At 42.4% G+C, this 23,444-nt stretch overlaps 1 protein-coding gene across 1 annotated transcript in view; it reads right to left on the bottom strand.

Moving 5' to 3' along the window:
* The window catches only part of TRIM67 (tripartite motif containing 67), a 43,705-nt gene that overhangs the window by 17,103 nt on the left and 3,158 nt on the right, over nucleotides 1-23,444 (bottom strand). Inside the window, exons 2-7 of the mRNA XM_017744892.1 lie at nucleotides 23,288-23,440; nucleotides 17,199-17,294; nucleotides 13,207-13,329; nucleotides 11,853-11,963; nucleotides 9,539-9,698; nucleotides 1,976-2,121 (exon numbers count right to left, since the gene is read on the bottom strand). Of these exons, the coding sequence (XP_017600381.1) occupies nucleotides 1,976-2,121; nucleotides 9,539-9,698; nucleotides 11,853-11,963; nucleotides 13,207-13,329; nucleotides 17,199-17,294; nucleotides 23,288-23,440 (789 nt within the window). The remainder of the gene's footprint in view (nucleotides 1-1,975; nucleotides 2,122-9,538; nucleotides 9,699-11,852; nucleotides 11,964-13,206; nucleotides 13,330-17,198; nucleotides 17,295-23,287; nucleotides 23,441-23,444) is intronic.

Raw genomic sequence — 23,444 nt, 5'->3', positions numbered from 1 at the left:
TACTTAAGTGGCTTTAAAAAGTTGCCAATATTCAAACTAGCCAGTTGATTGGTTCTGTTGCGTCCAGAGGAAGCTGTAAGCACCTCTTTGCAAAGAATCACTTCCGTGGCTGATGAAGCCCTCTTAACTAAAAACCCAAACTATGCTAAACCATGACAAAAGTCTTCAAAGATTTATCATACAGCAAGTACTTCTGTAATGTGAAATATTTCAGGAGGAGGAACATCTAGGCAGACCAATGAAGATCAGATTATACAAGCTAGGATGAACTGAAAGAAGCCTAGACAATCCTGTCTTGGCAGCAGGTTGAAAGATAATTCCTTTCCACCTCTGATTTCTCTCATTCTGTGACCTCTGTAGGTTTATGGTAGCAAAGGCACTGAAGTGCTTAAACCTGTCACTAAGCAAACCACTCAGGTCCAGTTCACTTAAGACTTAAGTAATGCCTAGGAATAGTTCTGATGATTAAGGCTCTTTCATATAAACCCAAAAGGATGTGATGAAAAAGGATTAAGATTTAAGGATTGAGATGGTTTTGTATTTTTTCCAATCCAAAATCTTATATGGCACTGCTGCCAATCCTAAAACCTTGGGCAGTAACAAAACTCACCCACACAAATGAACTTGGATACACACCAGCCTGAAATCTTGTTATTCACAAGACATGAATACTACTTTAAAAGCTTTATCCTGGATAAACTGGATAAAAGATACTGGAATTCTAACACCTTATTCTAACTCTTCATTCATCACACACTGATAACCCTCTTACCCACTAATATTGACTATATTGGCAGCTCTCAGCAGCCATTCACAAAAGCACATTTTCACACCTTTAGTTGTGGAAACTCTTCAAATCCCTGTGAAATGCTACTTGGACCAAGGAACTGAGGAGACCTTCCAAAACCACAGTGCCCTCTTCAAAACACCCTGCCAATATCGCTGCCTCTTCTAATGAGGGGTGTCTCAATCAGGAACCTTTGCTGCCTATGGGTGTAGTGGTATGGCAGATCCTTAGGTGGATCCATGCCAGGACATTTTCAGCATGAGAAATCTTTACATTTCCAGTGAGGAGCCAGTTAGCAGCTCCTGAAGAAATGCCATCACATGTTTTTGGCAAAATTCCCCATTTGTGAAGAGAGCAGCTGTACTCCACAATGATCTCCAGATGCTTTCAAGGCACTAGCCCCTAGGGAAAGCACTGGGCCAGCCTGGGTCTGAGCAATAGGAGCATGAAGCCTTTCTGAGGAGGAAGGGCCACAGCTTCCAGGAGGGCATGGCTGGAAGAAAGTTGATTGAATTGCTTCTCTAGTTTGTTTATCAGGATGTGTCGAGAAAGTATAGGAGCCAATAAGCACCCTGCACTTGCAACCAGGAGCATCATGTTGTGGCATCACCCTGAGGATCTGGAAGGACAGCACTTGGGAAGCCTTTCCATATTTATCAATTCCATCAGAGCATGACAGTGGAAAAAGTTTCCACCAGCCTGGTCTCATCCACTCCCAGGGGCAAGATTTATAAATCCTGTATTTCTATGCAGGATCATATTTTTACTCAGAAAATCAGGAACGACTGAGTTGCATTTCTGGACCAAGAATGTCAGCTGCTGAAACAGAGTGCTATGGACAGACGAGAGTAGGGGCTTCAAAGAAATTTCTGGTTTGTGCAACGAACCACTTCCAGCTCCTGCAGGCTTGTATGGGATTTTCTACTCTGGAACGCACTAGGGATACCTCAAAGCCCTCTTTGCAAGAGCCCTGAGAATAACCTCAAACAAATTTCCTACCTAAGCCAGCGGTCCTTCTATTAAGCAGCATCTGCACTGCTTTCTCCATCAACACAATGGACTTAGGGAAGTTTTGACAAACCCACATCTTCCCTACCCCTCTCCCCACCCTCGGACAGAAAACAAATCCATATCTAGAGGAAACTCACATACAAAGAAACACAAATAAATGCTGAATGAAATTCTCACTCGGAATTGGCCACCATCTCCATCATCAAGTTCCAAGATATAACCCTCCACTGGGTTGTGGCTCAAAGGTGGCATCCTCCAGGCCAACGTCACACTGTTGTTCCTGGTGCAACACTTCTCCAGCTGCAGTAATGGGACGGGTGGCACTGAAACAGGAACTGGGTACAGATTAGTGTAACTCTGCCCTACCCCATTAGTCTGTGCCGTGAGCAGCATGGCAACTGCTCACCTCCTTCCCCTCGCAGGGGAGTGTTTGCTAGGAAGACAGTCCATTCTCTTCCTTGAAATAAAAGGCAGTAAAATTATATAACAAAATGTTGTTACCCAGTTAGACAAATAATTTCACTGAAATATGTAAACAGAAACATATCTGGACTTGGTTGTCATTTCTCATAAGAACTAGAGTCTGGGGAATCCATGTGTGGTTTCCTTTCCAGGGGTAACTGTCTGGAAGAATTCTTTTTCACACCAGAGCACCCATTGCCCCCAAACAAAGAATTGGGTTGTTAACAAGCAGAGCAGCCACTCCTCCCCGCACAGCTGAGAGAGAGAGCCTGAATTCCACCAACAGCAGGGAAACAATTCCTCACTATAGTTGCGGGGTGTTTTAAAATTATAGTTTACCACCCCTCTCTCTCCCCCTAGTTTTTCATCAAAACCACCCTGGCTATGTTATCTTCATGGCAACTATACTTAAAATAAACTGTTGAAGAAAATTGTCCCATCTGCAAACTTTATCTAAATCCCATGGTTCAGGTAGCAAAAGGAACTCCTGCATCACAAGAGACTCCTCATGGAAATTACAAATGCAACGTTTTCTATCAACATGCCTTTTCAGTGACCTGCTCAGAAGAAACACCAAGAGACTGTTTACCAGACCAGCATCTTAAAAATAAAAAGAAACAGAGTAAAACATTCAGCTGTGTATCTGTGGGAAAGAGACCTCTAGCCCATCTCTCCGAAACACAGCTAAACTTTCACTGTTCACTCTTTGCTAGCAATTATAAACTGAAAATTTAATCTTCTGGATAGACCTGGCATGCATTCCATGCACTGTTGAAACCCTACAGGTTAAGTAGGATGCAAGTGATGCACAGACCCTGCCTGGTCTTCTGCCCAAGGCTAAATTTCACCATTCAATATCTCAGTATCATTTCTGCTGAGCTCAATCATGCCTTAGAAGAAACTGAGTGCTCTGAGAATTCATTGGCTTAACAGTATCAGTTTGCTCTTCTTTTATCTGCTCTGCTTTGGCCTTCTAGTTTATTTTCCTCCTTCTGTCTGCATGAGAGCTAAGCCCTTGAGCTGTTCCTTTCGTCCTATTTTACATCTCTGGATAAAAGAGGACTGTTCATGTTCTGCGTACCAAGCAGACTGTGGGAAAATGGATGCTACTGTGTGACAGGGCTGAGGCTTCACCCCCACTTTGGAAGTGACACGAAAAGTCAACTTCACACTTGTGATAAACAGTGCAGAAGCTACCATGGCTTTCCGCTGGCATTATCCATCACCACAGTGAACGCAGATGGTTGGTAGCCCAGAAGAACGAAACAAAAGAGCTTTATAAATTAGCTCTTGAAGGTTTTTCTGTGAAAAGGAAGCCTTGTTCCTATTCCTTGATATTTAAGGATGATTCAGAGGGTGTCATAAATAAAAACCTGCTTGTTTTCTCAGATGGAAAGTTCAGACTTTTCTCTAGGAGACACTGTGTCTGGAGAAGTCACAGAAATGTGACAAGAGTCAAAAACCTGAAAATGAGGAATTCAGAAGTAATGGGATTTTTCAAGTGAACCATTTTAAGTTTAGAGTTTTGTCTGTGTTTGTTAGCCTATGTATTCCTGGTGACTGACAAGCCTGGGAGAAGATAGGGCTGTATCAGCCATCCACACGCCTGCCACTTTTGCTAGCTGGTTAGCCCTCTCAGGACGTATTTGTCTGGTCCTCCCCACTTCTGAGACTACTTCTGGCAAGACTGGATGAAAACCTAATTCCTGTAGTTTATAAGATGAAAAACAGACAATGCCCCTTCACCTCTGAATAAACCACTAATCCTTCCAACCTCTGAAAAAGACTCCTAACTCCTAGGAACACTGATGGGAGGCTTTCAGGAATTGTTCATGTAATGCACAATGCTGAAAAAAAAAGAGCAGAACTTTTGGAGGAGGGTATGTGCTCCCTTTTAATTATGTAAACAGGAATGCTGTCTAGGAATAAAATATGTTTTCATCCAGTAGAGTGCTGTTGTTCCCACTTCCCAGTGGAAGTGTGAATGTTGACCCAATGTGTGAGAGCCACACACATCATAGGAAAGTGCCTTGGCTCCTTTAATGTGTTGCTGGATATTGAAGGCTTTGTGAGTAATTCACATCAGCCTCCTGCTCCCTTTAAGCCAGCCTGTGGCCTGAACTGCACAACTCTCCTGCAGGAGAGGCAAGAAGCTCCCGCCAAGCAGCTGTGCAGCTCTGCAGGATGATGCTCTCTGTGCCTCCCCTCCTGCTTCCTGCACTGGATGTGGATGGGCAGAGATTTGCCTTGATCCCAAATTCCCTTTGGGAGGAGAAAACATGAACACTTGTAAAAATCATAGGAAAGTGCAAAGGGAGTTGAATAATTGGAACACTGGTATATACTTCACAGCAACAAGCAACGGAATAGGACTAAGAAAAAAAAATATAGGCAAAGTGCCAGGGAAGAAAAAGACTCAGATGTTAAATTACAGTGCTGTCCCACTTCTTGACCAACTTAACCTTCTCAAGAGACTTTTTGAAGGAAAATATTAAAAATATAAAGGGATAAATGACACTGCATTGGCACTCATTACTAATGAGCCTGAATGATGTCCTGCTATTTTAAAAGTGCTTCATGCAGGTCACTCTTCAATTAGAACTGTGACACTGACTGGTGCCTCTTGTCAACTCAGCAGTTCCCAAAACACATTGTTCAATGCATCTCACAGCTGATCAGGGTAGTCCCCTCACAGGGTACAGTAGGGCTGCTCTACAATGTTGACTGTTGTCCTCTTGTCAAGCAAGTGGTGCAATGATGCCATCCACCATCCCAGATTAGTTTTTAAAGGACTAAATGCACTGAAAGAATGGGAGCCCCAGAAGCATGAAAACTTTGACTTCCTCCAAAACTGCAGTACAGCCCTGGAATAGCCTGGGTCACTGCTGTAGCAAGTGCCCTAAAAGCAGTGTTACTGAGAGAGAAGGAGAGACCATGATGAGCTGAGTCCATGACACAGAGCAGATAGAACAAGAGGTGAAGCCTATGATGAAACAGTTGTCCATTAGTTATCGGGGCTGTACAGCTCATGCCTGGAGAAGCAGAGAAGGTTTGTGGCAGATGTGTCTGGGGAATCTTCATGGTTTGCAGAAGAGGGAAGGAGTTACTTGGGACAAGAAGAAGGGGTATATGAATGAATGTTCAGAGGTGGTACAGAAAAGTAGAGTAGCTATGTATTTTCCTATTTTGTATCTAGTCCTGTTTTGCAACCGATCAAGACTGCATGCCAGCTCTAGCTGTGTGAATAAAACAAACCCAGAACACGTATTTGCCTGTGCCAATAGCTTTAACTGAGGAAATGTGAAGTACACATTAAGCCAGGCATCAGAGGACAGGAATTTTGTGCCAAGGCACTCAGTAAAAGCAACAGAGGGAAGAAAACATGGATAGAGAAAATTATCTGGGAAAGCTAAAATGCCAGCAATTACTAGAGCTGTGTGAGTGTTTCTCAGGTCAGCTGGCCCAGGGAGTGTGGGGCTCAGCGGGACCCTTTTGTCAACATGACTGCCTAAGCATTACTTCTGCACCTATCACATCTCTGCACACTTAATTTGTTCTCAAATTGCTTCTTTTCTGTAAAAAAGAAAAAGAACCCTATGATCTTTATTTTTTGGGATGAGCTTTAGATATGTGCTTACAGAGAGTGCATCAGTAATGTAGATGAACATGTCATCAAAGCAAATGTAATGTGATTTGTTCTCATTTTCATTCTTCTTTGTCTAACACAGTGAATCTATGTTTACTTACAAGCATGCTTTCACTCTAAATGACCCATGCAAGCTCAGTGAGGTTAAATGAGGCCAGAGTTTGAAAAAAAAATAGAAATTCAGTGATGCAGTAAGCACTGGTAACAATAATACAGATTTTACACTGCAAAGCTTTTGGGAAAAAACAACTGGCGGTTGGAAAAGCCATGCTTGCCCTGTTCTCCTAAATCTCTCACAAACTTCCTTTACAGATCATCGACATTTTTAATGCACCTGCTCTTGTCAGATCAACCAGTAAAATGACTTAGTAACACTCACTTCAACACCAACATTTGGCAAAGATTGATGACTTGTTGGTGTGCTGGCATAGGTAGGATTGAAGAAAGAGGAGCAGACGTGAAGAGACACATACATTTTTTCTTTGTGAAATTGGATTCTCAGAAATATGCAAGTCACAGAATCACAGAACAGGTCAGTTTGGAAGGGACCACCGTGGGTCATCTGATCCAACCTCCTTGCTCAAGCAGGGACATCCCAGAGCACATGGCACAGGATTGTGTCCCTACAGTTCTTGAATATCTGCAGTGAGGGAGATGCCACAACCTCTCAGGGCAATCTGCTCATGGTGATAAATAGCAAAACACCATGAGCAACTGCAGCTTCTCCTTACAGTCAGCAAAGTGATGTTTCCAATTAGTCTGGGTGCTTGCTCCTGAAATGCTGAGTTGCTTACTCTGTGATACCTGTATTTCCAAATGCAAGACCACTCTGCATAAGGAAATGCAAATAATGCATCTGAAGAAGGGCCAATCGTGCCTGGCAAATTTGGCAGCCTTCTATGACAGAGTAACAGCAGTGGTGAACGAGAAAAGAGGATCTTGTGTCACCTACCTGGACTCGTGCAAAGCATCTGACACTGTCCCACATGACATCCCTGTCGCTAAAATGAAGAGACAAGAATTTTAATGGATGGACCTCTCCGTGGATAAGGAATTGGCTGGATTGCTGCACTGAAAGAGTTGTGGTCAATGGCTCAGTGTATTGTGTCCATCCCCAGGGCCCTCAACATAGGAAGGACACGGAACTGTTGAAGTAGGTCCAGAAGAGGGCCACAAAGATCATCAGAGGGCTGGAACACATCTCCTATGAAGACACGCAGAGAGCTGGGGTTTCTCAGCCTGGAGAAGAAAAGGCTCTGGGGAGGTCATATTGTGGCCTTCTAGTACCTAAAAAGGGGGCCTACTAGAGAGCTGGAGAGGGAGTTTTTACAAGGGCATGTAGTAATAAGGCGAAGGAGAACGGCTTCAAATTGAAAGAGAGCAGGTTTAAATTAGGTATTTACCACTGTGAGGGTGGTGAGGCACTGGAACAGGGTGCCCAGGGAAGCCATGGATGCCCTGTTCCCAGAACTGCTCAAGGTCATGTTGGATGGGGCTCCGAGCAACTTGGCCTATTGAAAGGTGTCCCTGCCTGTGACAGGAGGTTGGGACTAGACAATCCTTAAGGTCCCCTTCCAACCCAGATAACTTTATGATTCCAAGATAACGCAGAGCTGGTTGAGGTCACAGAAGTAAAATTTCAGGAAAAAAAAAGGCTGAAGTGTCAGACTGAGCAGTTCAAATGGAAACAGACTTGCTGTCATAAATGGAGAAAGATAAATACACGTCTCTATACTAAACAATCCTCAATACCTATGAATGATAGCTTGGAACTGGTTGGTGGCTTGTTCTGCTTGGGCACACAGAGGTGTGAAGGGGAATAATGCCATCCCTGATGCACCTTAAGGAATGGTGGCCAGGTTAACACCCTTTCCACTATTCTTTGCGCGGTGTGTGCGTGGTCACACCGCTTGTGCTGACCAACCTGATATGATAATCCCTGGTCAAGACCAAGACAGCTCAATCAAAAGCTCTTCCTGAGGGCTAACCCTGCCCCTGGGGAGCAAAGCCCAAGGGTGTTTGGAAGTTCTGCACAGGTTTGGCCAACAAAAGTCCTGTCCTCTTCTCTGCTCCTCAGACTGTGTCCAACTTGGTACCAGAGCTTCCCTGCCATCTTATGATAAATGATAGCATAGCTGACAACACTATCTTTCACAAAGCACGAGTGAATCTGGATCAATTAAAGTCTTGTAAGTCTTCAATCTTAAGGCCAGGTGAATGTCCACCAGCCAAATACCTAAGCTGCTCTCACCTCAGGTAACCTGCAGTTAATTAGCAATCTATGTGACTAGTTTAACTAAATTTTTCATATGTTTGTAAAGAAGAGTGATGGGAGATTAGTATTAAATACATTTCACAATAAATATGGCTAGCATTAAATATAAACTAATTTTTTAAAAGACAAATGCAGAAAGCATTCACAGGAGTTTTATCAGTGTTATTCCTTCTCTCTTGACTCTACTTACCTGTCTGACAACATTTCAAAGGAGCAGTTCACAGACGTTTACTGAATAACTTTAACACAGCCTGCCTATACCAAGATGCAAACCATTCTTGGTGAGCAGACTCTGGCCTTTAACTGTTTGTACATTGTTTCTCCACATATCTGCCAAATTATCCACCCTAATTACTTCATCTTGGGTGTCTTAGATGCAGAATTAGGCCCAGAGCAAAGACATAAACTCAATAAAATTCCTTATGCTTGCTCAGAACAAAAAAAAGCACATCTGACATCACTACACGAATATCCTTAACTCATTCACTGACTTCTGGCAGCCTCTATCCTGTCACCCACATGTACAATTAAAGCTTGAATCACCACTGAGGGAAGTTAATGGCATCATTCCCAGGGACCACAATGGCTTTCAAATCCAACCGTTCTATGGATCTATCTAATTCTGATGCGGTTCTCATCCTGCTCCATATAAACTAACCCCATTACAAGCTCATGATGTTCATATTCCTTTTTTTTTTTTTTTTAATGTCAATGGCATCTCCTGTTCATCAGCTTTTTGTTTTAGATACATTTTTTAACCTCATTTTCCCTTTAGCTTGTCCATCAGAACTATCCAGATACCTGGAACCATGGAATGGTATAACTACGGAACTACTTTCCCCTTGTGAATCTCTTCCTCATGATTTTTTTATTAAGATGGGCACTGTTTGCAGCACAGTCCAGATACAAGTCAAAAGTCAAAGGCTGGGGTTTTTTTCCCCTATTCAAGCATGTGAGTGCATGTAAGTAATATTTATTTTCTACTTCAGCTGATTCTGACAAGATAGGGGTAATTGGTATCTTGAATTAACCATGTCAAATCTAGGAATGATACAAAATGGCAGGGAGTTTCATGCAGCTCATGTCTTACTAATCTTCAAAGCCCTACTCTGAAGAATTTATCTTTACAATCTTTAAGTGCATCTGGTATTTCTATTTGAGCTTGTTCAGCTCACTACATGTGAGGGGAGCACACCTTTCCAGGAAACATCCAGTAATCTGAATTTGCCTGAAAACCTTTTAAAACTATCCAGCAAATTCAAGTCATTCCTCTTTCCTCCTTCGGTGTCCTCACACCTCCCAGCACTGTTTCAACACATGCATGAAAAATAGAAAAAGGAAAATTATAAAAGCTCACCCCTACATTTCATCTGAATAAAATCCAGCTGGTGAATTGACTGCAGTAAAGGTTCACTATCCAGAGTCAAGTCAAACTCAGCAGACACTTTTGGCTCCAAGGCTCCTTTGACCCACTGTTCCTGAGACACCTGAACACGCTTGATTAAAGCATCCGAAATCTGAAAGAGAGCATCAAGTTTATAATGAAATGGCAGATGCACACATGAAAAATGACAGAATGCCTGTGTAACACAGCACAAAGGAAACAGGATTAAGACAGCACAACAGATGAGGTGGGATCTGGTTGTTTTGGGGTGAGGTCCATTTATGTTGCATCCTTTCATCTTGTCTTTTCAAAATAAATCTCATCTTAGGCTAGGAAAGTAAAAACTGCATTTATAAAGCCTGTTAAGATTATGTTGTGTGTCATGCCTTTGAATGCCACATATAATTCTGTACTCTGTTCTCTGATCTGCACAGTCTACTTTTGCTCTCCTGTTTAAAAAGAAGTTGCTCAAAGAGAAGCTTAGAGTGTCTCCATTCAGCAGAGATGATTCAGTGGATGAAAGCTAAAGGATTAAAAAAATCAAATGGTAAGGAAGGTATATATCACTCACAGTGAGGGTGGTAGATTGTCAGATAGATTTTCAAAGTATATGATGGATTTTCTACCATTACATTAAAACTGAATTTAATTTTTAAAGCTTTACTCTTACTCAGCCCGCAGACAATTAGGCCAAAAGTCAAACTAAAATGATCACAACAGACACTTCGGAAGTGAAATCCTGGCTCTGTGGAAATCAATGAACTCAAATGTCCTTGAGTTCAGTGAAGCTGCCATTTGGATATCTGGAGTCCCTCACGGTGAACTTCCTGTAAGTCACATGGAGTAGAATTTTTTTCTGGGTATATCAGAGAGTTTTCTTTTGTTGCAGGAATTCGGATACTTTGCCTCATTACTTTTACTGAGGACACTCCTGTCTGAGCCCCTGCATCAACAGCTCCTAATCATTCTGTGCTGTAAGTGGAGGAGCATCCCATAGCCTCGTGCAACCTTGGAGTCACTTACTGGGATGCTGGATCCCTTGGCCGTGTCTCAATATCCTGGCTGCAGGAGTAGTTGCTCAAAGTAATGCAGTGACTGAGCATCTGCTGGCTGTCTTGAAAGCATCATTAGATAAACCAGTAAAAATAAAATAAAAAATGGTTTGGGTTTTTTTATAAAGGGGAGCTGCAAAGAACAAAGCCCCAAAAGTTACAGGGAAAGTATGCTTAAAAGAAAATAAAGCATATATCTAGATAGCATGTAGGTAAGACCTAAAGGTTTCATTCATCCTGTAGTGTCCAACCAACAGCCTGTTAAAATCTGTGTAATCATAAGACGAATCTACACCCCACATTCCCCTCTCTTGCTTGAGACTAGACATGACAGTAACAACCAGTCTGGAGTGCTAATAGGTTTAAATTGGCTAATTCTCATCCTGTTTTTTAGGGATGCTCTGACAGATCCACAACACTCATGCATTCATGTGTATAGGCAATTTTGTTTGATGTGCCTTTCTTCTTAGGCAATTAATAAGGCAACAAAAATAATAGGGCAAAATAAAATAATAAACATATTAGAATAAATTAAGCAAAATAATTTATGGGAAAATAACACTGTAATTGTTTTGTCTCATCAATAGACACTTTCACTGTTTGCGCCTAAGAAACAATATCCTGCAAATTAAGGCAAGTATTGCCTAGGCCATATTTTGCAAAGAAAACGTACCTGGAGCTACAACAGGTCTTGAAGCTACATGAGATGCAACAATCTCAGTGAAGCAAAGCTACGTGCAAGCCCCTTCAAAGTAGATTTCCTTACAGGGGAGATGTTGAAAGGACTCTTTCAATGGGAAAGCAAAGGGGAGGAGCACAAGGGGGAGAAGTACTACTCTGCTGAGTCACTGACCTCTCCACATTGATCAGAGAGCTCTGTGGGGCCCTGTGTTGGGTTTCTCAGACGAGAATAAAATAATATTCTGCAAAAAGCTATCATTAACTGCATAGCATCTTTCTTTCAGCCTAAAAGGAAAGGCTGGCAAGAGGAAAGACATCACGAGTTAGGCAAGTGGTGTGACCACTAAGTCCCCACCTCAGTCAGGGTGCAGCTGTTAAAGCCATCTCTTTGCTGGGACACTCAGGCTCTCTGAGTTTTTAGACAGTATTTATAGGAGTTAAGGTGAACCTGCCTTGGAGGTGGAAGGGGCTAATTAACAAAGCCACACATTTTTAGACTTAGCTTTAACATATTTTCCTTTTTTTCCCCCCCAGAACATCAGGAAGAAAAATACCTGTAAAAACCCAGAGGGATCATTTTCTTTGATAACTTCTAGGCAGTATTCCATAAGCCCTGTTGACTGGCGTAGCTTCAGCGTACAGTGATTTATTTGGTCCCAAACAACCTGGAAAACAAACATCAGCACAGTTCTGTGACTGCCTCAGCTTGCAGTGAATTGTATAAAATTATTTTAGAAGAGACAAGGAATGGAAGAGTGTGTTAAATCCATGCTTAATTTAGCCACCATATGGCCATTGCCGTATCTCCATCAGCTTCACTCTCTTGCTCTGTATTGTAAATACCGATAATTAGCTTGGCAAACTGTTGTGCATGGGGAATCTCAATTTTCAGAGCAGATTAATTGCTCAAAGATTAGGCTTGCTTGGGGCAGAAAGGGCACAGAACATGTTTCTGCATTTGCAGTGTTCACATTTTCAGTCACACTTTAACTAACATCTGAGCTTTTAAAAAGTCCTTCACTTTAGAGGCAAACTCCTGGAGTGGTTTCTTGCAGATCACACTCTAACATTGTCTTTATCATTGAACCCGCTCTGCTAAAGAACACATTGCCAGGATTACGAAATAAAAGAGCTGCATCCCATTTTTCCAGATTTTAGCCTTGATTCTGCAGCCACATGGCTGTGGACTAGGTCTAACTGCACTGTGTTCTGCAGGACAACTTGTGAGAGCAGTCAACTGCAGGGTTTGCTGTGCTGTCAGCAGTTATGTCCTAAGTGTTGGTACTTGTTAAGCAAGCTAAATATTGATCTCAGGTAGATTCTGTTAACAGATTATATTAGATAATCCACTTCAAATTTTCCTTCTGTCTTAGATACTTTTAATGCAAATGGCACTATAGTACCTCAAAATCACATGGAGTTCAGCATTTTAAGAAATGTGTCTATTTAAGTATTTCTTGACTGCCACTTTGTTCAACCATTTTAGATTTCTTCTTGCCATCTCCTTTTACTGCATTTCTTTAATACATTTTGAGTAGCTCATGCATTTCTGGAGGTGGCTTACTTGAATTTAAAGATTTGAAGAGATATCAAAATCACAACTGTTTACTTGGGCAGAAGGTCCCAAAATCCAAACCATACACAGGTTTCACTGATAAGCACCTCTCAAAAGATAGCCCCAAACCATCAGATAAATAAAGATTGATGGCCTCATTCAATAAACTGCTGAAGTATATCCATCATTTAAAGTGTGTAGGCATAGTTCACTAAACTACTGAACTGGAACCTGCTAAAGGACTTTAAAATTTGGTTACTAGGAAATTTCATGGTGTAAAGGGTTGGGGAACTTGACAAAACACACCAGGTATCTATCAGCAGCAGTGCTGAGCTGATGAGAGAAGCGCTCACCTTCAGCTTGTGCTCACGCTCCTTGGTGACCTTTGTGAGCAGTTTTGCCTTTTGCCGTGTTAATGCATCAACCAAGGCATCGCACTGAGCGACAAGACAGGCTTCGTAATCCAACCCGTTCTCCTAGAACAAGGTGAGAGTCATACTCATCAAAGAAAGCATAGTTTGCATCTTAAGCTATTGCTCATACCTGCTTTTCTATTCAGAAAAGCTTTCCTTCCAAGACCCTCAGCATTTTTGTTGCCTTTCTGGTTTCATTACAGCTATTACAGCTGTACCAGTAATAGCTGCATGATATAAAATGAAAAATGAAAAATGAAACAGTAAAATGACGTGCCACGAATGGTCTCATTCACAACCTTGATTTACTGGCACTTTCTGGACAACAGATGTAGCACAACATAATGTAAATGCTAAATGTAACATACATAGTGCATACATACATAAGAGGATTCTGCTCCAATCTGTTTTAATTATCCCACTGTAGCAACTTTGAAATCACTGGCTCTATACCACATCAATTAGAACAGAATTATGGAGCAGAATCTGGTCTACTGCCTTATGACGAGGAAATTAATGAGGTACAAAGCCCTAAGGTTTGTGTGTTGCTTCGAGTACTTTTTTTTTAAATAGCTAGCGCTTGGCAGTGGAGCTATGTACTTGATTAGCTTTTAAAAAAAAGGGCAAGTTTCTATTCACATTATGGTAAAATTCTTTGTTCGGCAGAAACCAGCATGAGGTATACAACACTGAGACTTTACTAAGGTCTGGATACAATTTAGCATTACACAAATCCCTGGAACTGCTGCCGTAGGACCCATTCAGAGGAAGACTCTCCCTCACCTCCTCTGCTCATGAGACTAGAAGAAAGCTTTCAACCTCCTCTTCCAAGTATGTGTGCTATCAGTTTTCCTCCCACATACCCCAATTAAAAAAAAAAAAAGCATCATTAAATGTGAGAAGATTTTAAACATGTATTGAAGGAGAAGCACCTCTTTGCTAAGCCATTGTACTCCCCTAACTAATTACTATCTCTTAGCTCTTTTGTTTTTCTCTTCTTTTCTACTCATTTGCTTTGTCTTCTTTATTTGGAGTTCAAAATTTTCAGCACTGTACTCCCTTCCCTCACTGTGACCCGCGCATCCCATTCTCCAGCTGATGGATGCAGGGTCAGTGGTCCCAGAGAGGCCCCCACTGCAGTCCTAGACCTGTCAGCAAGATGTGGGCGGGGGTTTATCTGGTGGTGGGGAGACACCAGACAGCTCAGTTCCTGCTCACAGGTTTGTCTTAGACTCTTCCTGTTTGCATCTCTCCCTCCTCGGCTTGTATCTCACCCAGCTCCCCCTTAAGCCCATTTCCATCCCGTTACTCTTGAAGTGCTGGTTTGTGCACAGAGCCTGAATCAGTCGATGGCTGTAGTGCATCATTTCTCTCCTCATTTTCTGTTCACACATCAAACGGGGTGTTTGGCGATATGCCTCCTTCAAGTGAGAAAGTATGAAATTGTTACAGCAGATGGGAAAATGTGAAAATCAGATCATGACAGCAACAAGGAGAAGCAAGGAAGCAACAGGAGCAATGAGGAACAGGCAGTATCTGAAAAGAAAAGACCAAGAGATATAAAAGTGACCCCAGAGAAGAAAAAGGAAGGAAAAAAGAGGGGGAAACAACAGATCTGCAAAGCAGGGAAAAGAAAAGCAGATTATGAATTTGCAAACTGCCCCGGGTAAGATAAAAGCACGGTTCCTGGTAGCTCTGCCAAACTCAGAGCGAAGATAAAGCGTGTGGTCTGCTGTGCACTGAGACAGGATAATAAAATGTACATATTGCTTGCCCCTTTGTGTAAAAGTATTATTAAAAAGCATTTTTCCTGAGGGGTAAATGTCCATATTCGAGTGTGGCAACCGTCATAAGATTTCTACTGGAAATAACCTGCTCTGAGATATGTGGGTCTGGCTATAAACCTATACACAAAGGCTACATCTGTTCCCCCCCAAAATAACAGTACAAGAACTGTTTTTTGGTCCAAATGTCAAAAGGCACAGATTGGCTCATGACACATCTAAACCCTTTCCCCTCAAAGAGTGTGGCTGTACCAAACCTGACTACCAGGAGCATTCCCTGGTATGTGCTGTCACCAAAGGCTGCTCGATCATCACATGAGAAGAGTGCAATTTGTCACGGGAGAAAAACATTCCAGGGAGCTCCTTAAGGGTTAAAGCATGTGGGTGATCATCTTGGAGCCATGCCCCAGCCTTGTTTTACTTAGGAATACATATGCAGCTGATTAGTCCTGCTGTTTGGGTTTGCTGAAATTCGATGTTTCACTCAGGCTCAGGGTGAAGACTAGCTCAACATGTGAGGGTCAGATTCAGCTTTGTGCCCAGACTTGGCTAAATGTTGGAGGGTACTCCTGGATATAATTTCTTCTTCTGAGCTCTCCTCTAGCATTTTAAGCAACGAGCAGCATCAAATAAATGGCTTGGTCTTTTGATCTAACTGTAGCAGCTCCCTTATGCAGAGCAATTTGGCAGTGATTTTATTGAAACACATTAAAGGATTTTACAGCATAGTCATAAATAGTCATAATAGGCCACTTCTAGGTTTCAGGAGGGAAAAATACATTTTTAATGGAGCTAGATGACTCAAGAAAGATTGGTGATAGACTGCTGCTTTGGATGGGTTATCCCATCCTAAAACAGCTGTTAATACCTACAGGAAGAAGTGCTCTCTAGATGTGCCTGTCTTTTCTCCTTGGACAGTGAAAGACGTCTAAGTGAGTAGACTAGCTGCGCTACATAACTGTTAAATGGGTGAGTCAGCTGAGAGAAACCTCACACTACAGCCAAAATACAGCACATTACAGGTGCCAGTCAGTGCCTTTGCATGAGTTTCATTCAGTTAAATGTCCTTTAATTTTACCATTTCTCAGTTTTGGTTTGTTCCCTCCCCCACATGGCCTGGAAGACTGTGAGGGTGAGTAGTTAGGCTGCCCTGAGGCAACCCAAGAGCTTGGGCAGCTCTTGTGGTACGAATTCATTCTCTGGGGCTTTAAGTGGAATACTTTAATGATTAAATTATAAACTTTTTGAACTTCTGCTTTGATTTTCTATTACTAGCAAGCACAGGACTTGTTGATGAAAGATGAGCAAGCAGCAGAGTGGGCTATTGAAGAGCAGAGGATGTATGTCCCATCATTGTAGAGCACTGCTGCAGCAGAAAACAATTGTCCCCTCCTGGGCACTGCACAGCTCAAACTACAGTAGCACATTTCCAGGTACACTCTGCAGGGCGAGAAGGACCTTGAGGATCATGGGACCTCCAGCACTGATGAGTCTAAATTTGATTGTAAATAGGACTTGTTCCATTTTGGCTTTTGTGCCCTCAATTACTGCACTCACCATGAGCCCTTTTTCTGACTACTAAATCTGGACAATTACAGGCATGAAAATAACTTATGCTCCAATAAACAACACATTGATTTAGCAGCAGTTACATTTTTTTTTTTAGTAGAATACTCCTGTATTTTGAGTATGTGTAGGACATTCCTACAAGTACTCTAATAGGCAGGTTGACTGGATTTTGTGCAGACATTAGTACATTTTAAGGAAATGTAAGATGAAAAGCTAGCAGTAAATTTTGAATGTGTTAAAATGAGGACTTATCCTAAATGCCGAATTCAAGCAATTGCAGTCAGGGAGGAGCCCAGAAGCATGACTAATGGATTCAATCAAACACTAATCAACACAGCTCGGATATCTAGTATTGAGTATCAGCTTTTTGCAATAAACAGCAAACAATCTAGAAACTAAGACGGGCTTGCAGGCATTATTTGATGAATAATTTTACCTAGCGAATCCGTTCAAGAAAGGTCAGATGATTCCAGGAAAGGCAAAGATGAGAATAGCACAGGAAACAAAGTCATCAAATAAATTATTCACTCAATTCTACTGATTATTGTATTATCAAAACAGATAATATTCTACAGTTACCTGGATCTGCTGCAATAAATTTTTCAGCTGAACCAAAAATTCTTTAGCTTCTTTCGCTTTATCTGAAACACCATTTAAAGCCTGAGACAGCTGTGCCTGCAAGGGAGAAAAAAGGAGGAGAAAAAAGAAAAAGTTAGTGATACAATGCAAATGTGTTTCTTACTAATCCTTGGATTTGATGATTAATAATGTGCTAAAAGGCTTACTTGTTGTTGCATGTATTCTTAATTCCACAAAGTGTTTGTACTAGAAAATGAATAGTTAAGATTTTTACTGTAGTAAGAATTAATGAGGGTGAAATATGCATGTGGGGGCAGTCAAGTATTGTGTCTGCCTGTTCCACTTTATTGCAGCAACTTGGTAAGTCAAAATACCTTTTTATAAGACAGCTACCCACATGTATAAGGAGGTAATAGTCTTACACTTACACAGTAGCATCTGTCATGCTGAAAAATCCCCAAGTGCTTTCCAAAATTACACTTTTTTTTCATCCAAGTCTGAAATTTTTATAAATTTGGTAGATCCTACCAAACCTGATACACTAGGATTTTAAAGACAAATCTGCCTTCTCAGACCTCATAGTAATGTCCCTTTGAGGCTCCAGTTTCCCATGCTCCAACTCAACAAATGGGTGAATGTTTCCAGAAAAGTTGGAAAAAACCCTTCCTCTAACTTTTGACTGGTAAGACACACAGAGTATGTCTTTCTCAAGTCCACACTGAAGGCCTAACCTTCTTTCCTCAGCTGACACCTGAGATCTCTAAGCTGAACCACCGGCTTGTTGATGAGCTTCAAGGACAGGAAGCAAACAATGCTTCTGCCCCTGGCAGACCCAGTGATGGGTTCTGGGGGTCCCAGTGCCCTGAGCTGGAGGACCATGACTGTGAGAATGATAAACTCCCAGTCAATCCCAAATTTGTGCAGGATTTGCTGCTCCAGATGGATCCCTGTAAGTCTACGAGTCCCAACAGGGTTCACCAAGTGTACTCAAAGAACTGGCTGATATCATTGCGAGACCTCTCTCAATTATTTTTGAATGGTCTTGGGAATCAGGAGATGTCAACTGGAAGCTGGAAAACATCACCCCAGTTTTCAGGAAAGGCATAAACCTACACACAAAGGCTATATCCATTCCGCTGCAAACCCTGGAAACTACAGGCTTGTCGGTTTCACTTCAGTGCCTGGTAAAATTATGGAGATTATTCTGGGACTTACTGATAAACACCTGAAGGACAAGGCAGCCATCAGTCACAGTCAGCATGGCTTCACAAGGGGAAAGCTCTACTTGTCAAACTTGATTTCCTTCTATGACAAGGTAACCCATGTAAGTCATCAAGGGAAGTCATCTCTTTGGATTTCAGTAATGCTTTCAATACGGACACTCACAGCATCCTTCTGGACTAAATGTCCAGCACACAGCTGGATAAACATGTCATGAGATGGGTGAGCAACTGGCTCACGAGCTGGGCACAAAGGGTAAATGAGGCGACATCAGATTGGTGACCTGTCACTAGTGGGGATCCACAGGGCTCCATTCTAGGGCCGGTGCTCTTCAACACCTTCAAAAATGACTTGGGTGCAGGACACATAGTTACACTAATTAAGTCTGCCAACAACACTAAACTGGGAGAAGCTGTTGACTCCCTCAAAGGAAGAGAGGCCCTGCATAGAGACCTTGAAAAATTAAGGGCCGGACAATCACCAAGCATATGAAGTTTAAGAGGGGCGGGTGCTGGGTTCGGCACCTGGGATGGAGCAACCCTGGATGTATGTAAGACTGGGGAACAAGAGGCCGGAAAGTGGTCCTTTGAAAGCACAGTAGTGCTAAATTCTAAATGAAAATATGCTTTACAAAATTCATTTGTAACAAATGTAAAGGGAAGACACATTACTGTGCCTACTTCTCAATATTTGAATCTTTACTATTTTCCTACACAAACTCTTGTAAATGCACAAAAACCTGAAATTATGATGTTTGATATTAACACTACATGAGGTCACAGAAGCAAACTCCAGGTCCATGAAAGAGTCCCAGTTTTCTGCCAGATCAGACAATCAGGACTTGAGGTCAGCTCTGTACAGGCTGATCATGTCTGCCAAAGTTTGAAGCCCACCTTTTTTGATCACTTTCTGCTCCACTCACAAGGCACATCTGAGCCTTTGGTTTGCCAAGCTGATACAGAACAAGGTGAAAGCAGCATATGATCAAGCAGCTGGGGTGTAAACAAGAAAGAAATAGGTGGCAAAAGTATTATATCCTCTGTCACTGAATGTCCTGACCAAATTGTCCCAGGGAGGCAAGGGGTCCCTTCTTTCAAATCAAAACCAATGGTTGGTCCTGACAAAAGTAAAACTTCCACTTTCCCAACATCTGCCCTAGCTCTCAAATCATCTCAAAGTGCATTTCACCAGATCAGAAGAGACAAAAGCTGTATGTGGGCACCACAGCAGCTGTAGAAAACCACCACAGACGACTTGTAAGCAGCATATGACTACCAATGGCAGTCAGCACAGTCAGTCCCAGCTCCTGGCACACTCCCATTGCAAAGAGCTGCAACAGAAACTCAGCCATGTCACTGTCTAAAGGGCTCATAAGCAAATTGATCTGTTCATTAAAACCTGTGGTTGCATTAACTCGACTGCAGCATGAGGCCGAGTAGGAGACCAGATTTCCATTTGTGAAACCCATTTAGAGATAATAGCTTTATTTTTCCAAGCATTTGTAAAAGATACCTTGCAAAGCAGTGGAATTTAGTCATGCACTTCTCATTAAAATCAAGTGGAGCTACATGACTAAGCCCTCAGTAAACCAACCAAGCCTTAAAGAACACCCTGTACACCCAGAGCAATCTTTCATACCACAGAAATATTTATTGTAAGCCAAACTGAGATGTAAAAACCTCCATTGACTGTGACAATTAATAACTTCTCACAAATCGTATTCTACCTGGCATTATCTTTACTTTAATACCCGGTCTTGCAACCAATAATGTGGGGGCTGGAGATGGATATCAAGTTTCTATTTCCATCAATTACAGGAACACAGAGATCACAAGGGTAATTAAACCCAGATGGGCAGGGAAGACCAACGCTTCCTTTGATTTCAGAAAATGAACCAGATAATGCCCATGTCCTTTTTCCACCAAACAGTTCATGCTCATTTAGCTTGCCTTCCCTCCATCTCTCTTTAGCAGCAAATTGATTATTGATTAGATAAGCTTGTCCTGGTGTTGAATTCTCATAAAGCCCACATGTTTTAGGGAACACAAGTCTTTAGATCAGGAAGTAAAAGCAGGCATGTGGACTCCTATGCTCGCCTGCAACTCCCTGCCTGCCTGCCCTTCACAGACCTATCCAGCTGTGGGTGTTTTCAGCATTTCAGTACCTATATATAGTTAACCCTTTAGAATGGGAAGAGCTGAAATGTGTCCTCCATCATTCCTCATATTCATAGGTCTGAAGTCCTACCTAAATGTGATTACAGTACCACTGTACTTGCTAAGAAGACATGAAAGTACTAAACTTCAACAGAAGACTAAGAGTTTTACCTAATGACCTGGAACTGCTGGTCCAGATGCACATTTTAGACAAGTGAATATAATAAAGTCCAGCTAAACCAGGGGATTTTCACAGATTTGCGCCATTGGACCCTTGTTATTTAACACCGATTTTACTTTCTCTTTAGGAGAACTTACACACAACAGTAAGTAATGGGGAACCTCCACCACTAACAGGGGCCAACCAGTCTAGTATATCTTTGGTGTCATCAGCACAGCTGAGAGTAAGTGCACATTTCTTTGCATGGTCTGCAGCACTGTCAGGACAAGGTTATGCACTCTCTAATTTGCCACTAGGTCACTGCACAAGGCCCAGATGAAGGAGGAGCCAAACAAAGGGCTAACACAAGGCAGGCTTCTTGGTCTAAGAACAAACCTTTCAGCTGCCTCTACCAGCTATGCCTGGAGCATCTGGAGAGAACACATAAACCTTAAATTACATTTGGCATACCAGTCAATGTAAGTAATTTATGGTTTGGCCAAAGTAACTGCAGGTAATAAACTTGTAGAAATTGCTTTATCAGAGAACTATTTCTAAGCAGAAGTATCTAATTCCAAAACAATTTATCTGAATGACTTGAGCTGATGATTTAGGCTGCCTGGCTATACAGTTCCATTATATTTATTTTCTTCCAAGCACACTTTTCTGGAAAATATAATATTCACAAGAGCACAATTTTAGAGTCTCCAAACTGCTTAATTTTGAGGGTTTCTTTTTGCAAGAATTTTGACTTTGATTGAATATGCAAATCAAGAGAAAAATAATGTTCTGTGATACCTCTGTGATACAGTCACAGAAAAAAAATGCAGTAACAATACAAGCAAAAAGGGTTTTTTTCAGTATTTGACTGTAGGAAAACCAGAAAATGACTGATTCTGAACTTTGATTACACTGGACTGTAATGTTCCAAAAGGCATCAAACAGTTTTAACTCAAGGTAGAACACAATACATCACAAGCTGTCTCTCACGCTCTCCAAAACATCAGTGACATTTGAACTGTGAACTCAGACCCTGCTCATCAAAACAATTCTGCTCAGAAGTGGATTCTGACATTGGGATATGAAAAGCAGCTGAAAATGTTTAATCTGATGCTTCTGGGCCAAGAGAACTTCTCTGCACAAACACTCTTCATGTTAGGGAGTAACGATGGCTGAGACACCGGCAGAGCATTCAAACTGAAACACCTACAGAAGAAGTTTGTCTTTATTCTTGGATGGATAAACAATGCAGATCACCCCAAGGGACATCTTTTTTGGATCTTAAAATAGAAAGTCAATTTTTTGCCTTGCCAAATACCTTAGCCTAGCTTGGGCTCAACCACTCCATGGCTGAGGGGTGATGACACCAGTCTTGATTTTGACCTTTCCTGCAGTGTCTGAAAGGATCTCTCTGTGCTTTCTTTACTGCTAACTGCAAGCAGAGAGTAAAAAGAGGGGCATCTAGCAGAGCTGGTCCAGTGCTCCTTGCACAGCTGTGGGAGGAGTCCTTTATCCCCAGAACAGCAGGAAGCTCCAAAGGACTGTCCTCAGCTCTCAGGTATTGAAGTCCCCTCTGTACGTTCACATGTATTAACTAATCATTTTTCCAAGTTCCATCATTCTCAGCAAGAAAGAACTAACTTCATACACATTTTCAACTTCTAAGGCCACGTCTTGCTCTTTATTCATATGGTTGCAAACCCTTATTTTTAGCAAGGAAAGCACGACCAAGTGACTCACCAGCTCTACCAGACCTCACTAAACCCCTGTGTAGCAAAGCAGATGGCTCTGACCTCTCCACAAAGGAATCCAGGGAGGTGTAGGGAGCATCACTTGCAGGGAAGCATGAATCAGACAGTAACAATATGTGAATCAGAAAAAGCTTTATTTGTCCCTTGTCCCCATCTACGATTCCTTATTTATCTTTGTGTCATGAAAGTCCCTCCAGCCATTACTCCTGGCTTCTTTAGGAACGGAGTGGGGGGAGACCTTTTTAAGGCCCAGGAGACAACCCAATGTCCACAATCATCTGTACCATGCTTTCTTGTCTAAAACATTTGGACAGCTGTGGGCCACTCTCCCTCACTGACATACGGTTGTGGCAGCTTGCATTGAGTTCTGGATGAAAGGAAGGTGGTGAAAAGAAGGAACAACCATCCTGTCTCCTCACAGGTAGCTGCTGCCACTGCAAGGGGATGGGAAGGCTGAGAACAGGCTGGCCAAGGACCCTGTGGAAGGCAAACAAGTTAGTGAGATGGACTTGCTAATTCCAGCTATCTGCCTGAGACCTGGTTGAGCCTCACTGGTCAAGGTGAGGCCAACATGAGAGGGAGTCTGGGTTTTCCAACCCTGAGCAGAGGCTGCAGGCTCATTGGGAAGTCAGGAAGGGCCAAAGACCTCAGAGCACCGTTCCAAAGGGAGGGAAGTCTGAGAGGATGACAAACATGAAGAACCTCATGTCCCACGAACTGCAACCCACTGTTGGGGCATTGGGATGAACCAACCCCAGCTCTGGGCATCACCCCAGCTCCCAGCCGGCTGTCAGGACTCACCTTGTGCTGCTTCCACATGGCACCCAGGGCCTTCACGTCGTGCTTGCTGTGCTTGCCCTCCTCCAAGCACTGGTAGCAGACGGGGCTGCGGCAGCTCACGCAGTACATGCTGTAGTTCTCCAGGTCGTGCTCGGCGCACGTCGGCAGCTTGCGGCCG

The sequence above is a fragment of the Corvus brachyrhynchos genome, unplaced genomic scaffold, assembly GCF_000691975.1.
Source record: "Corvus brachyrhynchos isolate BGI_N302 unplaced genomic scaffold, ASM69197v1 scaffold70, whole genome shotgun sequence".
NCBI lineage: Eukaryota > Metazoa > Chordata > Aves > Passeriformes > Corvidae > Corvus > Corvus brachyrhynchos.
The sequence above is the reverse complement of the archived record's forward strand: the minus strand, read 5'-3'. Positions and strand labels throughout refer to the sequence as shown.